This window comes from Rhinopithecus bieti, unplaced genomic scaffold, assembly GCF_001698545.2.
Source record: "Rhinopithecus bieti isolate Rb0 unplaced genomic scaffold, ASM169854v2 scaffold_986, whole genome shotgun sequence".
In the NCBI taxonomy this organism is placed as follows: Eukaryota; Metazoa; Chordata; class Mammalia; order Primates; family Cercopithecidae; genus Rhinopithecus; species Rhinopithecus bieti.
The window spans coordinates 592,804-607,828 of NW_016803218.1; the positions used below are offsets into that span (position 1 = coordinate 592,804).

The 15,025-nt window shown below is 55.1% G+C and overlaps 1 protein-coding gene across 4 annotated transcripts in view; it reads left to right on the forward strand.

Moving 5' to 3' along the window:
• KCNC1 (potassium voltage-gated channel subfamily C member 1) overlaps positions 1-15,025 on the forward strand; it is a 47,374-nt gene that overhangs the window by 28,768 nt on the left and 3,581 nt on the right. Inside the window, exons 2-5 of one of the 4 annotated variants that reach the window (XM_017870107.1) lie at positions 8,170-9,103; positions 11,436-11,578; positions 13,058-13,136; positions 13,734-13,824. In XM_017870107.1, coding sequence (XP_017725596.1) covers positions 8,170-9,103; positions 11,436-11,578; positions 13,058-13,099 — 1,119 coding nt within the window. In that variant the 3' untranslated portion in view covers positions 13,100-13,136; positions 13,734-13,824. Of the gene's footprint in view, positions 1-8,169; positions 9,104-11,435; positions 11,579-12,093; positions 14,334-15,025 lie in introns of those variants that run through there. The other 3 variants (XM_017870082.1, XM_017870099.1, XM_017870090.1) reach the window with 3 other exon arrangements.

The following is a 15,025-nucleotide window of genomic DNA, read 5'->3' on the forward strand; positions in this document are numbered from 1 at the left end:
CACAATACACACACCCACTCACAAACCCCACACCACCCCACACACGCAATACACACCCACTCACAAACCCCCACACCACCCCACACATGCAATACACACACACAGACCCTCAGCCCCCCCACATGCACATATACACACCCAAACCCACACACACCCCCACACCACCCCACACACGCAATACACACCCACTCACAAACCCCCACACCACACCACACATGCAATACACACGCACACAGACCCCCACACACATGCACATATACACACCCACAACAGACCCCCACACAGCACCCCACACACACAATACACACCCACACACCGATCCCCACACACCACCCCACACATGCTCATATACATGCACCCACACACACCCCCACACCACACACATGCACATGTACACACCCACACACAAACCCCCACACCACACCACACAGCAATACACACACACAGACCCCACACACCACCCCACACACATGCACATATACACGCCCACACACACCCCCACACAGCACCCCACACATGCACATGCACACACCTACACTTGCGTAGCCCCGCACACACCACCCCACATATCTCCATAGATACACATACCCCACAAACCACATATAGCCCCATATACACACACAACAAAACCACACATGGCCGCGTAGACACACATATACATACACACCACACATCACACACCACACATAGTCCCATACACACACACACCACCCCACACACGTCTCCATACAAACACACATACCACACCATAGCACCATACACGCACACACATAAACACACACGACAAACCACACTAAGCTCCATACACACACTCACACATAACACTCCATACCTGCCTCCATACACACATGCAAACACTCCATATGTGTTCCCCACACACCCCATACATGTCCACATACAAACACACCCCACGGATGTCCACACACATACACATGAATCACATACAGCACATGTAGCAACCATTTACACAAAACTTGTGCACAGGCCTAGAGTCAGGTCATGTAGACAGGACACACCTATCCCACACTGACACTGCCCACCTCCCTAACACTCCCCGCAGCGCAGACTTCCCCAAGCAGGCTGCCACACAGCCGTGTTCCTAGAACATGCTCACACACACTCTACTCACACCCTCCACGGAGCACCCTGGGGAGCTCCTCCCGTCCACTGCCCCCTGTGCCGGTGCAGCATCTGACACCCAGACACCGCGCTCAGGGGCCAGGCCTCCTGGGCCTGATGGTGCAGGCATTTACTGACAGAACAAAAAGGGACTGGACCCCTAACCATCCCATTTCCTCCCTGCCCTCCCTCCCAGCCCCCAGCTGGCCCAGCACACTGTGGGCATTTTCGGCCCGCGGAAGTCCAGATGAGGCTAATTCAGTTTCTAAACCCAACTCAACTGACAATTTATTTAGGACAATTGGCCATCCCGCCTGCTCTGCATCACTGACTCCGCGTGGATTAACTCAAAGGCTGCACACCCCCGCTGGGCAGATTTAATTAGGCGGAAAAACTGACCTGAAGCCTCTGGGGGCCTGGGGCCTGGATGTCAGCCAGGGCTCCCCTGATTAGCTATCACATGCCCCCAGTGCCTGCAGCCCTGCCCTGCCTCAGAATCCTCAGAGAGGACCAATCCAACCCTCACTGTACCCATGATGAAACTGAGGCCCAGAGAGGGGAAGGAACTCGCCAAGGCCACACAGCAAGTGAGCAGCTGCACCGGAATGTTGGTCCCTGCACCACATTACAGCCATCGCCTTGTTCCTGAAACGCCAGACTGCATGAACACAGCTCCCCAAGGTGAACCCCTGAACAGCTCCGATCCGAAAGGCAAGCACAATTTTCTAAAGATGACTGTGGCATAAATAATTCATAAATGAAAGTCATGGCACATATTGGTCATTTTAATAGATAGTAAATTGCCTTTCTGATTTATGGTTTCAGGGGTGGGGTTATGATAAAAATAACTTGGTGATTTATAAAACATTTTCTTAAGTCAACAGATCGTTAGTAGGTTTGTCTGACTTTACAGCCAACAGCTTCACCGCCCTGGTTACCATAGAAATGGGATGCCTTGCTCTGTTGCCATGGCGACCACTTTCTAGAACACAATTGGTGGGTCTCTCATGGTTTGTGATTTGGTTTTGGGGGAAAAAAAAACGCCAGAAACTACCAGCTTGGGTTTATGCCGCATTGTCAGACGATCTCGCCTGTGTTGTCTTGAAATTCTACAGGGTGGCAACTGCCATGGCGAGGCTGGGTGACAGTTGCCTGAGGAATGCCCAGCAGAGCTCCCTCTGTGCCCCCTGTCAGACCAGCAGCCCAGGAGAGACTGGCCTCCCAGCAGGCCTGGATCCTGGGTGTGGTGGGACTCAGCTGCTGTAGGCATGGCATGTAGAAGGGAGACAGTCTGGCAGGTCACACAAAATCCAGGGATGCCCACGGGTGATGCGGCACCAGCCTAGTGGGAAATTCCAGGAGATGCAGCCTGAGCAAGGAAGGCAGAGGGAGGCCAGAGGCAGGTGGGCTGGAGCTGCTGTCCTGTAGGGGAAGGGGACAGACACTGAGTCAGTACACCTGGGGTTGGGAGAGAGAGGTCTGCAGGGAGCTGCCGGTGCACAGCCGGGGCCTGCATGTGCTCATCAGTGTGTATGCTGTGCTGTTACCTCTGCTGCATCGTCTGTGTGTGCCGAGTGTGTATGCACGAGTGGTGCGTGTGTGCGCCTTGCAGTGTAGCACCCGAGTATTTCTGGTGGTGTGTGGCGATGTGTCTTTGCAATTGCTATCTGGGCTCCTGTGTTTACTGTGTGGTGGGGACATTGTTGTAGTTTGTGTGCCATGTGCACAGTGTCTGTGCTTAGGTAGTGGATGAGACGTTTGCTTTGGGTCACTGTGTGTATTTGTGGTCTGTGGGTTACTCTTCCATGTCTCTAGGTGGCTTGGATTGGGAAGCAGATATCTCATATGGGAAGCAGCCCCCTACTCTTGCCTGTGACCCTACAGCCCCGGGGATGACAGCCCAGGGTTGCCACATAGGCTTTTCTGAAGCTTACTAGGCAGAGGGTCCCTCTGCTGTTGACATTATACCTTGCTAGATAGGGGCAGTGTCCCCACCCAAGGGGCTGCTCTTGCCCCAGTTGCTAGCAGATTCTGGGCAATGAGGCCTAAGAAGCATTTAGATGTGGCTGGCTCCAGTCTTTGGATCCAGGTAACCCTGCTCTATCACTGGGGATAGGCACAACCTGCTCTTAGGGATTCTGGGCTGTGCCTGTTAAGCTCCTAGACAGAGCCATTTAGACACAATCGGGGGTAGCTCTCCAGTGGGTGGGGCTGCATTTTTAGCTCCAGGAGCTTTGGTGACTCTGGAGGCAAGAGCTTAGGTTCTAGAGCTCAATACACTTGGGAGGCCTAGTCGGGTGAATCACCTGAGATCAGGGGTTCGAGACCAGCCTGGCCAACATGATGAAACCCCATCTCTACTAAAACACACACACACACACAAAATTAGCCAGGCGTGGTGGCGGGCACATGTAGTCCCATCTACTCAGGAGGCTGAGGTGGAGAATCGCTTGAACCCAGGAGGCAGAGGTTGCAGTGTGAGCCGAGATTGCACCATTGCACTCCAGCCTGGGTGACAGAATGAGACTCTGTCTTTAAAAAAAAAAAAATAGCCAGGTGTGGTGGTGCAAGCTTATAATCTTAGCTACTTGGGAAGCTGAGGTGGGAACCCAGGAGGCGGAGGTTGCAGTGAGCCAAGATCATGCCCCTGCACTCCAGCCTGTGTGACAGAGCAAGTCTCCATCTCAAAACAAAACAAAACCAAAGAAAAACACCTGGGTCCAAGTCTCAGCCTCATCATGAGCTTTAAAACCTTGGCTTAGTCCCCAAACCTCCCTGTACCTGCATTTCCTCCTTGACACAATGGGGATATGACCCTGTCTCACCAAGATGGTGTGAGGACTGAAGGTGCATAGTAGGTCCTCAAGCTTTGGGAGCTTTTTCCTCTCTCCTTCCTATGCACAGCCAGCCCTGGAGAACAGACACAAGGAGCCTCGGGCTTCGTTCTCTCGCTCCAGCTGTGCCTGTGGCTGACCTCCTACTGGTCGAGACTTAGGAGGACACTGGGGTCTGAGCAGGCTGGGGCATCTTCCTCCGCAACCCTCTAGGGGTCCCTTGGGATTTGATGTTGCTGGGGCTCTGCCTGTAACAGAGAAAATCAGGCCTCACAGTAGCAGAGGACAGGAAGGCAGGCACCCAGGGAGCCTGAGCAGGGCGAGAGGCCTGGCCTCCACCTCTACTGACTCTCTCTGGGGAAAGGGTCTTTGCAACTGGACCTGGCTTTTGCTGCCTGCTCCTCATCCTCCACTCCTTGGGCACTGGGGCCCAGAGAGGAAAGAATCTAGACAGGCTGTCCATTGATCCCTGAGAAACAAAGACTTTTTACCCTAATCTTATAAGGCCTGAGTTTTCCGATAGGGATCTGAACTGAGAGAAGCACTTGAGATGAGAGCTCTGAGGCCCGTGGGGGCGCCTGGAAGTTACCAGGCTCCTGGGACATCAGTGCCCTCTCTGGGCTGTTCCCGTGAGCCTCCCCAGGCACTAAAGAGCCGGAGTTGGAGATGGGCTTGCTGCCTCCCTAGGGTGCATTTAGAGACTCCTGGGGGATTCCCTTCAGTTGCTGCCTCCTGTGGGCCACGGCTGTGAAGGGGAGCCTCACCTCAGGGGAAGGTCCACTTAGTAGGGTCCTGAAGGATGAATGGGATATTTCCAGACAGACTGACGGGAGCACTCTCCAGCAGAAGGAACAGCAGGTACAAAAACACAGAGGTGGGGAGACACTCTATGGTCAGAAATGGCAGAGGTGTGCACATGGCAAGAATGTTGGGTGCATGCAGGGAGAGGACCCTGGGAAATTAAATGAGGCCAGGGCGTGGAGAGCCTCATGTGCCAGGCTGGGAAATTTGGGCTTTCTTTGTGGGCTGCATGGGCAGAGCTGGGATTCCAGTTGACAGCACCCTCTGGTAGCCAGACTGAAGTCTAAAACATGCATTGATGGCAGTGACCCTGCCCGGAGAGCGTCCCATATGAACAAAGGGTACAGTGGAGAATGGATGTCGGGGGCGGTTTGGGAAGGGGATGTCCTGGCTGATGTGGGGCAGTGAGGAGGGGAGGTGCCTCCGGCCTCCAGCCAGGATTGAGTGCCAAGTGTGTAATGGGCCCTGCCTCTTGGCACCGTTCGGTCACCCACAGTGTGCTTGTTCCTCTCCTCTCATACAAAGGCCAGGGCAGGGGGTGCAGCTGGGGGGCCTGCCCTGCCCTCAGGGAGTCTCTGGGCTGTGAACACCAACCTCCAGGATGGGGCCTTCTAGGGGGGATCTGAAGCCAGATACCCAGCAGACCAGGATGTGTGTTTTAGCTCCAAGAGCCTTGGCGACTCTGGTGATGGAGAGAGCTCTGGAGCTCATTAAACTTGCAGCCAGAGTGGTGGCCTCTTCCTGTTGCTTCCACGTTGCTTTCCTGGTCTACCTCTGTGGTGCCCCAGGTCTGGTCTTTCTGGATCTGGAAGTCATGGCTTTAAACCTCTACCCTGCCTCTCTCAAGTGCACACAAATTACTCTGACCTTTTTCCAGCCTCCTCTGGTTAATAAGGCTGAGGATTCAGCTTTTCAGTCCACTGCATTGTACTTGTCTCTGAACGTATCCTTCACCTGAGCTAGGTAGGGAGCTCCCTGAGGCTGGATCAAGGCCTTATTCAACTCTGTGCGAGGCAGAACTTGGTGCCTTGTGAGGAATGGATGGATAGGTGCATGGATGGATGGAAGGGAGGGAGGGAGGGAGGGACACAGGAAAGAGGGAGGGAGAGAAAGAAAAACAAAAAAGGAGGGAAGGGAAAAAGAATGAATGGATGTATAGAAGGAAAGAAGGGAGGGAGGGAGAGAGAAAAGAAGGGAGGGAGGATGAGTGGATGGATGAGTGCATGAATGGATTTAAGAAAGGATGAATGGATGGCAGGGAGGGAGAGAGGAAAGGAGGAAGGGAGGATGATGCGCTAGTGAAAGAAAGAAGGGATAGGCCAGGTGGGGTGGCTCTTGCCTGTAATCCCAGCACTTGGGGCAGTCAAGGCTGGAGGCTCGCCCGAAGCCAGGAGTTCAAAACCAGCCTGGACAACATAGGGAGACCCTATCTCTACAAAATATAAATAAATAAATTAAATAAATAAATAAATAAATAAATAAAATTTAAAAACAGAAAGGAGGGACAGATGGATGGAAGGAAGGATGCATATGGACCACACTTGATAGTGGCTCAGGAGACAGTTTTCTGAAAATTGCACAATGCTCTAGAACCAACGGGACTAATAGTGTCCCCTTGGCATAGCTTAGGCAGATCTCTTCCTGTTTCTGGACCTCAGCTCCCCATTCGTAGCATGTGGTGTCTACAGACTGCTCTCACTCCGTCATTCTGCGGTGCCAGCTTTGTCGCTTCCCTTTGCTCCCAACTTCCCCCAACACAGAATGTGGTTTGGAAGGTCCACATATTTCTTGGTTCCCAGATCCCTGCCAGGTTGAGTGTCAGGCCCTGTGACCATGGTTAATCCAAACAAGACTGTTCTGGGACTTCCAGGGCACCCCCCTGGGTGGGGGAGGGGCATCACTGCAAACAAGGAGGCCCCTAGTGGCAGCATAGCTGCCTCCTGCTGCTGACACAGGATGCAACCTCGGCCCTCCTCCAAGTGATCTATGAGGGCAGGTCAGAGAACAAAGGTGTCACCCCTTACAGACTGTAGCCCAGAGCTGCCTCCTGGAGATGGCACTGCTTTGGCCATGGCTAGGTAGGGAGAAGGGGAACCCAGAGGAGTAGGGTGCAGTGAGGACATGCAGGCAGGAGTGACTATCTGGGCCCCTGAGAGAGGGCTGACTGGCAGGGGCCCATCCGCCCAGGGCAGGGCTAAGGGAGGGCACAGCATGTTAGAGTCCCGGTGGGCCTGGCAGGAGACTGTGAAAAGAGACCTTGCCCCAGGATCCAGTCTGAACAGGAGGATTTGAAACTCAGAAAGCTGTTCGATTCTGTCTCCTCAGTACCCATGCCTGCTGCAGGCTAGAGAAGCCCAGGGGGTCAGTAGATGAGACCTCCAAACCAAACCAAAAGGTCTCCCGAACCTTTTTGCAGGGGGCCCAGGGCCAGAGCAGGTGGTTCTGGACAGGCATTCCTTTTCACTGGTGCTGTCTGAGAGAGTAGGAGCCCACACATGTTTGGGAAGCCCCAGGCCTCTAGCAGCTTCTTCCTCCCTCCCACTCACACCCTTACCCTAGGGCTGGAAAGGAGTCAAGTATAGCCTACGGGTTATGGTGCCTTTGGGGATCCCTGGTGCAATTCTCCTGATGCCTGAACCCTCAAACAGTCGCTCTCACAAAAGATCTTTCAGCCTCTATCCAAGGACAGGGAATTCATTACCATGTTGTGGTGCAAGTTCCTAGGAAGACAGAGAGAGGGGGTACATTTTAAAAATCTGTCTAAGACCATGGGGAAGACATACAATTTTTTCAGTTCTAGGCAGGATAGAACCTGAAAGAGACCACATGAGGGAGGTACAGACTCATGAAAAAGCAGCAATGAGCCTGGAGTTGGGAGAACAAATGGAGATCTGGCCTCTGAGGGGCTTCATTCCACTCTAGCTATCCCCTCTTATTTCTTTGCAAGCTTCAGCCCCAGCAGGCTGGGTCACTTTTATTGGGCAGGGTGTAGCTAAATTCCTTAACCAATCAGCTCCAAATCACAGTGGCTGAACACAATGGAAGTTTATTTCCCACTCAGGTAACAGTTCAATGTGGGTATTTGGCTGATGTCTTTGTTTTCAGGGACCCAAGCTCCTTCCCTCTGTAGTTAGGCTGGTTCTTGGGGCTTCCACATTTAGCTGGCAATAGGGAAAGAAGAGAACATCAATAGGGGGAAGAAGAGAGCATGGGAGACGGAGTAGGAGGGTTTTAGAGCCTGCCCTGGCGGTCGTGCAGGCCCCCCGTGCCCTGAGGAGAGAAATGTGGCACGTTGTGATGTAGGGGGCCTAGTGCAGGCATGTCTCCCAGCCTGGCCCTGGGACTGGACAGAGGCAACCCAGGCTTCTCCACTCTGGGTGGGCCTCCCCCTGACACTGTGTCTTTATCCCCACAGTATGTGGCCTTCGCTTCCCTCTTCTTCATCCTGGTCTCCATCACCACCTTCTGCCTGGAGACCCACGAGCGCTTCAACCCCATCGTGAACAAGACGGAGATCGAGAACGTTCGCAATGGCACGCAAGTGCGCTACTACCGGGAGGCGGAGACGGAGGCCTTCCTCACCTACATCGAGGGCGTCTGTGTGGTCTGGTTCACCTTCGAGTTCCTCATGCGTGTTGTCTTCTGCCCCAACAAGGTAGAGTTCATCAAGAACTCGCTCAACATCATTGACTTTGTGGCCATCCTGCCCTTCTACCTGGAGGTTGGGCTGAGCGGCCTGTCCTCCAAGGCTGCCAAGGACGTGCTGGGCTTCCTGCGCGTCGTCCGCTTCGTGCGCATTCTGCGTATCTTTAAGCTGACCCGCCACTTTGTGGGCCTGCGGGTTCTGGGCCACACGCTCCGCGCCAGCACCAACGAGTTCCTGCTGCTCATCATCTTCCTGGCCCTGGGCGTGCTGATCTTCGCCACCATGATCTACTACGCCGAGAGGATAGGGGCACAGCCCAACGACCCCAGCGCCAGTGAGCACACGCACTTTAAGAACATCCCCATCGGCTTCTGGTGGGCCGTGGTCACCATGACGACCCTGGGCTACGGAGACATGTACCCGCAGACGTGGTCCGGCATGCTGGTGGGGGCCCTCTGCGCACTGGCGGGTGTGCTCACCATCGCCATGCCCGTGCCCGTCATCGTGAACAATTTCGGGATGTATTACTCCTTAGCCATGGCTAAGCAGAAACTACCAAAGAAAAAAAAGAAGCATATTCCGCGGCCACCGCAGCTGGGATCTCCCAATTATTGTAAATCTGTCGTAAACTCTCCACACCACAGTACTCAGAGTGACACATGTCCGCTGGCCCAGGAAGAAATTTTAGAAATTAACAGAGCAGGTAGGAAACCTCTTAGAGGCATGTCGATCTGACCTTTCACCTCCGCCCCTTGTAGCGATGATTCCAGATCCAGTCAGACTGCTTCCTTAGTTCCGTGGGTGACCCCGGACCCCGCACTCAGTCTCGAGGTGTGGAGCCTGAGGGCCCCGGGAGATGCTGGGCGGCCAAATTCAGAAGGCGAGAGCCTGCTAGAGGAACCTCACTGGTGCCCCTGGGTAAGGAGGTTGACGCGGTTGGTCTCCTGATGTTCTGAAGAGACAACGCGGCCCGCCAGGTTGCTGAGGACTAACTTAGCAGGAGCCGGGGGGCTCTGCTCCGCGGGGCAGGAGTCCCGCGTGAGGCTCTGACTCAGGCCACTGACCCGGTGTTGGGACAGGGCGGGGGCGGGTGTGATTTGGAAATGCCAGACAGCCTTTGATCTGGTCCTTACCACAGCTCCCTTCAGGCTGTGTAGACGGCAGAGATGGTGCATGGGATCTGGGCAGGAGGGTCCCTTGCAAAGGCAGGAGCAAGGGTTCTCACCCCCAGCAGAGCCTGTCTCCATAGCTGAGTAGAATTCCTGCCCTGATTCGGGCTGCCCAGCTCGAGATCCTTCCCAGGAGACACCTGTAGCCCTCCGTGACAAGCTTACTTACCCCATAGCATGCCGAACCAACTCATCTTCTACCACCACTCTAGAGTTTAGCCTTTATCTTTAGGAACCTGTTGGAGTGACTCTAGCTTTCACGTTGTCTGTTTGGGTTGATGGTCGAGTGGGAGTTTCCGGTGACCTGATGGAAGCAGCTGCCGAGCAAAGGACTAGAGGGGGCCGCCACCCTGGGCAGCTTAGATGAAAGCGCTACAGACCAGCAACAGCCTCCCACCAAGGGTTCTCCCCGCTTCCAGCAGTAGGGACTGCAGCAGCAATATAGACATCCCAACCAGCGTACAACCACTTTCCCGTGAATTCACTGGGGGCCGGGAGGGGGGAGGGGGGCATGAAACAATACTAGTCACCGTGGGATATATTCTAATATTCCATGGCTAGTGGTTCGTTATGGGACTATCTCAGTTTTATGAGAACCTGCACATAGCACATAAAGTTGATCATGGGGCTCTGGTCCGAAGATATAAAGCCCATAGTCTACCTCTACCCATGGAATACCATCGACTTATTCTGTGGACACAGGGATTTCAAAGGAACAGATGACCCATAGAAGAATGACAGCACTGAGTAAGAAGGAGTGCCGGGTGAGCGGGAGGTTGACGTGACAGTTAGGTGGCATTTAGTCTATGAAGGACCTCCCCATGCCCAGGTCTGGCAGGAGGCTGCTGGCTAGCTCAGTTCCAGGTGGGGAAGTTTCCCCCTGTTTTGGGCGGCCTCTCCCAGTGGATGAATGATTTTCTTCCCTGCTATCACGCTCTCTGACCCACCACCCCATCCCGATCCTCTCCTGGCTTTATCCCACAGGTATGCTGGCCCGAGCACTACGCCCAAGGCCCATTTCTTTGCCCATGGGGGCTTCCCAGCCCTTTCACCCTGCCTCATACCCTCCCCTTCCTGGGATTTCTGTAGGTGCCTGAGAGGAACATGGCCAGGGATGGGCAGGGTCTCTGAGGCTGAAACAGCTCCGAGCTCTCTGCTTTGGATTAGCTAGTTACTTGATTTCAGGAGCTGCCAACAGGACTCTGGGCCTCTAGGGGGAAGGTGTGGGCTGGCCCAGGCCCCAGCTTCCATGTGGGCCTAGCAAGAAGAGCTCAGCCTGAATGGCATCACTGTGGCACTACCTGATCCTTCCTTTGCATCCTCCCCAACCCTGGATCTTTCAGGATTTTTGCCCCAAGCACGGGTGCCCCAGGCCAGCCAGTCAAGAATCCCCACTGCTCTCTAGGCAGGCCCAGATTCCTCTGTACTCTTGGACAATGACAGTATTATCCTGTGCGGAGTCCCCCTGCCCCCCAGGGAGTGCAGATGTGTTTGTTCAGACATGCACACCAGCTAATCCCAGGACACAAAACCTGTAAAACCCATGCACTCCTGTAGGATTGCCCCTGGGCTCCACAGTCTCTCCCCAGCCCTGCTTTTGGGAGCCACCTTGCCCTGGTCTCAGGTTTCAGGGGCCCAGACAGTTCTGGCTTGGACAGTCTCTGTGGCTGAGGAAGTATTTGGGGCCCTCCCAAGCTTGCCCACTGGAGCTTGGATGCCTGGATCCCTCCTGCCTCCCCAGCATCCCAGCTGTGCTCCCAAGCCCTTCCCAAGCACTCACTTCCCAGTGGTGTTGGTGCTGTCCTGATATTCTGACCCCTGAGGCTCCATCCTCATCCCTCACCAGAATACTTCTCCCTCCAAAAGCTGGCGTGAGAGACCTCGGCTATCCACCACCAAGAGGAGCTGTGGTCTTTAGGGGCGTCATCCCCACCTCTGCACCCCGGAGTTCTTCCCATTCGCCTTTTTTCCTGCTTGCAGCCACGCACGTAGATGGGCATAGGGTTGGGGTGAGTTTGTGGGAGAGTGAGGGGGAGGCCGGGGCAAGGAGGGTAAATGTGGCCCCACGGGAATTGTGAGAGATGAGATGCAGCCCCCCAAGACCTTTCTAGCCTCACTGTACCCCCAAGGCAGTCTAGTGGCCTCGCCAAAACCTGAGGTTCTCCAATTCCACTTTTAAAACCAGAGTTAGGGGCTGTGTGTGGCAAGCTGGGTTCTGAGGGCATCCCTCCCACCCCCCCCAGGCCAGCCCCCAGTGGTGCCAGCAGCACCTGCCCCTCACCTCCACCTCTTGGTCTCGCCTGAAGCCTCAGTCTGTGTGTCTGTCCCATGGACAATCTGGTCTCCTTCTCTGTGCTGTGGCTGGTGTGGCCTCAGTGTCTGAGGTCTTGTCCTGGGAGGGGTATCAAGAATCCAGTTCTCACCTGGTTGTGAGACCTCTTGGAGGATGCTAGGAGGGCCCTGGCACAGCCAGGGATTGCCTGGGGGTGAGGGGCCTAGGAGAAGCTACTTCTCTCCCACAAAGGGGCTCCCTCCTGCATCTACATTTGGACGCCCAGAACGCCCGCTCTGGACAGCCCACAGTGCCTCCTCCGTCCCGCCATGCCCATTCGCATGTGTCTTGTCCATCTCTGCTCCTGTGATGTGGGTCAGTCCTTTGTGGTGCCGCGTCCAGGGCTGCAGGGTCCCACGTTGGTGAGCAGGGGGTGGCCAGGAGGGAGGGGTGGTGGCTGGGCTCCCTTCCTGCCCATGGCACCTAGAACAGCCACGAGGTCCCAGAGAAGCCCCTGCCTGGGTTCCCTGGGAGCTAACCCTGCAGCCTCTGGGTTATCTTTGGCCAAGGGGTCTAAAGTCCCCTATCCCCAGCCCCTCTACTTCCCCTGCTGGGCTGCAGTGGCTGCCCAGTGAGTGGTGCTATCCATGGGTGGGGAGGGTGCTGGGCAGAGCTGACTAGGCAGCGGGTGGGGCTAAAAGAGTTTCTGCAGGGACCGAGCTGCAGGGTCAGCAGCATGGGCCCTGAGTGGGGTCCTTGTTGTCCTCAGGTGGGCTGTGGGGGAAGTAGCAGAGAAATGAAGTGACACTGTGGGCCAGGCCTGGGTGTTCTTTTCCATGTTGTTCACATTTTCTCTCTTTCTCTCTCTCTCCACTAATGTTTCTCTCTCTCTCTCTCCTCGTTTTGTTGCATGACTTGTGCCGGTTCTCGTGATTGTTCCCTGCTCGTGTCTCACAGACTGTCCCCATTTAGCCTGGGACTTTTTTCCTGAGTCCCTAGCTGGGCAGATCCCTTGGGGCTAAACCCAAGGAAATGCCCAGCAACCCCCACCCCACCCCAGCCCCGCGTGCGCCCCTCTGGTGCCCGCAGCTGGTGTGAACAGTAAGTACTTTGGCGGTGCCTGGAGACCAGGGCAGAAAAGCCAGCTCTGCTGACTGAGGGCCCAGCCTTGGGTTCTCCTTGCTCCAAAGTTTAAAAAAAAATGACCCTCTTGCAGATGCTCATCTCAGCCCATTTCAAGCCTGGAAACCATCTCTGAGACGCTGTCCATGCTGCCATTTCATCACTGCAGGCCTGTGGGTCTAGTGGGGGTCTGGGGCCCTGGGCTGGGGAGGTAGGGCCCCAGCCTCTAGAAAGCAGGTGGGAACGGAGGCTCCTAGCCACTATCTCATCCAAAGGACGGGGCAGGGGCGGAGGCTTACACCTTTGGCCCTCTTCACCGGTTTCCCAAATTTATACAGTTGGCCCCTCCTTGGTTTCTCTTTCTTCCAGCCACCCCTCTGGAGTGGGGGAGGGAGAATGCCCCAGTTTCTGAAAGCGTCTTAAACCACAGATAGACTAACAGCCAGTGGGACTGGGCCCATTCACAGAGCAAGACTTAAACTTCCCCACCCAATCATTAGCCCCTCCTCAAAGGTTAGGGTTGAGAGAAGAAGCACGCCCTAGGGGTGTCCCAGGAATCCCCCAGGAGGGAAGGGTGGCAGGCTGTCATCCCTCTAGGGATCCCTGATGGATGCTGCTTGTCCCCTGCCCAAAACCATCCCCAACTTTGGGCCCTTTAGAGATTGTGGGAGCTGGGAACCCCAGGGTCTGGGGGCTTGTGGGCAGAGCCAGTGGGCGGGGGCCCAGCATTCAGAGCCAGAGAAGGGTCTCAGGTGGCACCATCTCCGCAGAGGCAGACGCAGAGGCAGAGGCAGAGAGAAGGCACTCCCCCCTCTGACCCATCCCCCCCAGGCAAGAACTGCAGGCTGTGGACACCTCCCCTGGCAAAGGATGGCCAACAGAGACTCCGAGAGTCCTCACTCCCCTCCCAGAAGGAGACGCTGCCTGGGAGGACCCACTGTTCTCCCCTTGAGGAAAATTCATGCAGGGTGCTATGGGCCTCAACCTCCACATCGTCATCCGCATCCTCTCCATAATGTTTCCCTCCCCTCTCCCAGCACCCTCCTCCCTCAGCCCGGAGACCCTTGGATGGAAGACGGGGCCAGCCAGAGTGGGAGGCAGGACCAGCGTGTCTGTGAGCACATGTGTGTGCCTGCAGACATGCCCCCAGACCCCAGAGATGCCCCGGCCCCAGTCACATGGTGTCAGAGTTACCTTGGCAACTGGCCTTTTTGGTTCAGAGTAAATTGGGAAGTGAAGCCCCTGGGATTTGTCAAGAAACGCACTGTACGTGAAATGCTTTGCCATCTTGTACGAAAGACTTTTTTTTTAAGTTCCAAAATTATGATGGGATTTTTTTGGATTTGCTTTACGAATAAACCTGATTGGTCCATTTCTCTTTTGACTGACTGCCTCTTTGTAGTGACATGATGTGTACACGAGCGGTGATCCCACCCACGTGCACACCCAGTGTGTGCACGTGGGGAAGGATCACTTCTGCGTGTAGTTACATGATGTGAACAGGATCACGGGAGAGTGTTCAATTGGGTGGACATTGTCTCCAGCCTTTTCGCCCTGTCTACTCTTTCAGAGAGCCTCCCCTAACGTGGTCATGCCCAAGTTGGTTTCCCTCTTCCACAAAAGGGCTTGTGCTTGAGGCTCTCACCCTAGATGAAGTATTGGAGTTGGCTCCACCCTGGCCAGGAAGATTCTGCTTTGAGGGCAGAGAGTTTGGGGCAGGTTTGGTCCTCAAGAGTGATGGGATGGGGGCAAAGACCAGTTAGGGCTACCTCTGTCAGCTCCAGAGGCTTCCACGGCTCTGCTCCAAGATCTTGGAGAGACGGGGCTCCTTGCTCTGGCCACACTTTGCCCCTCACCAAATGTGCTCCCAGACCTCCTCCCAGGCTTCTTCTCAGGCTGCCACAGAGGTCAGAACTCCAATTTCCCCCACCCAAGTCCATCAGCCGCTGTTGTCTTCTACACCTTCATCTGCCTTGCTTTGCCGGGGACACTGACCAGAGGGGACAGAGGAATGGGAGCCCCTCCCAAATCCATGTCCTGCTGTCACAGCCTCATGCATACA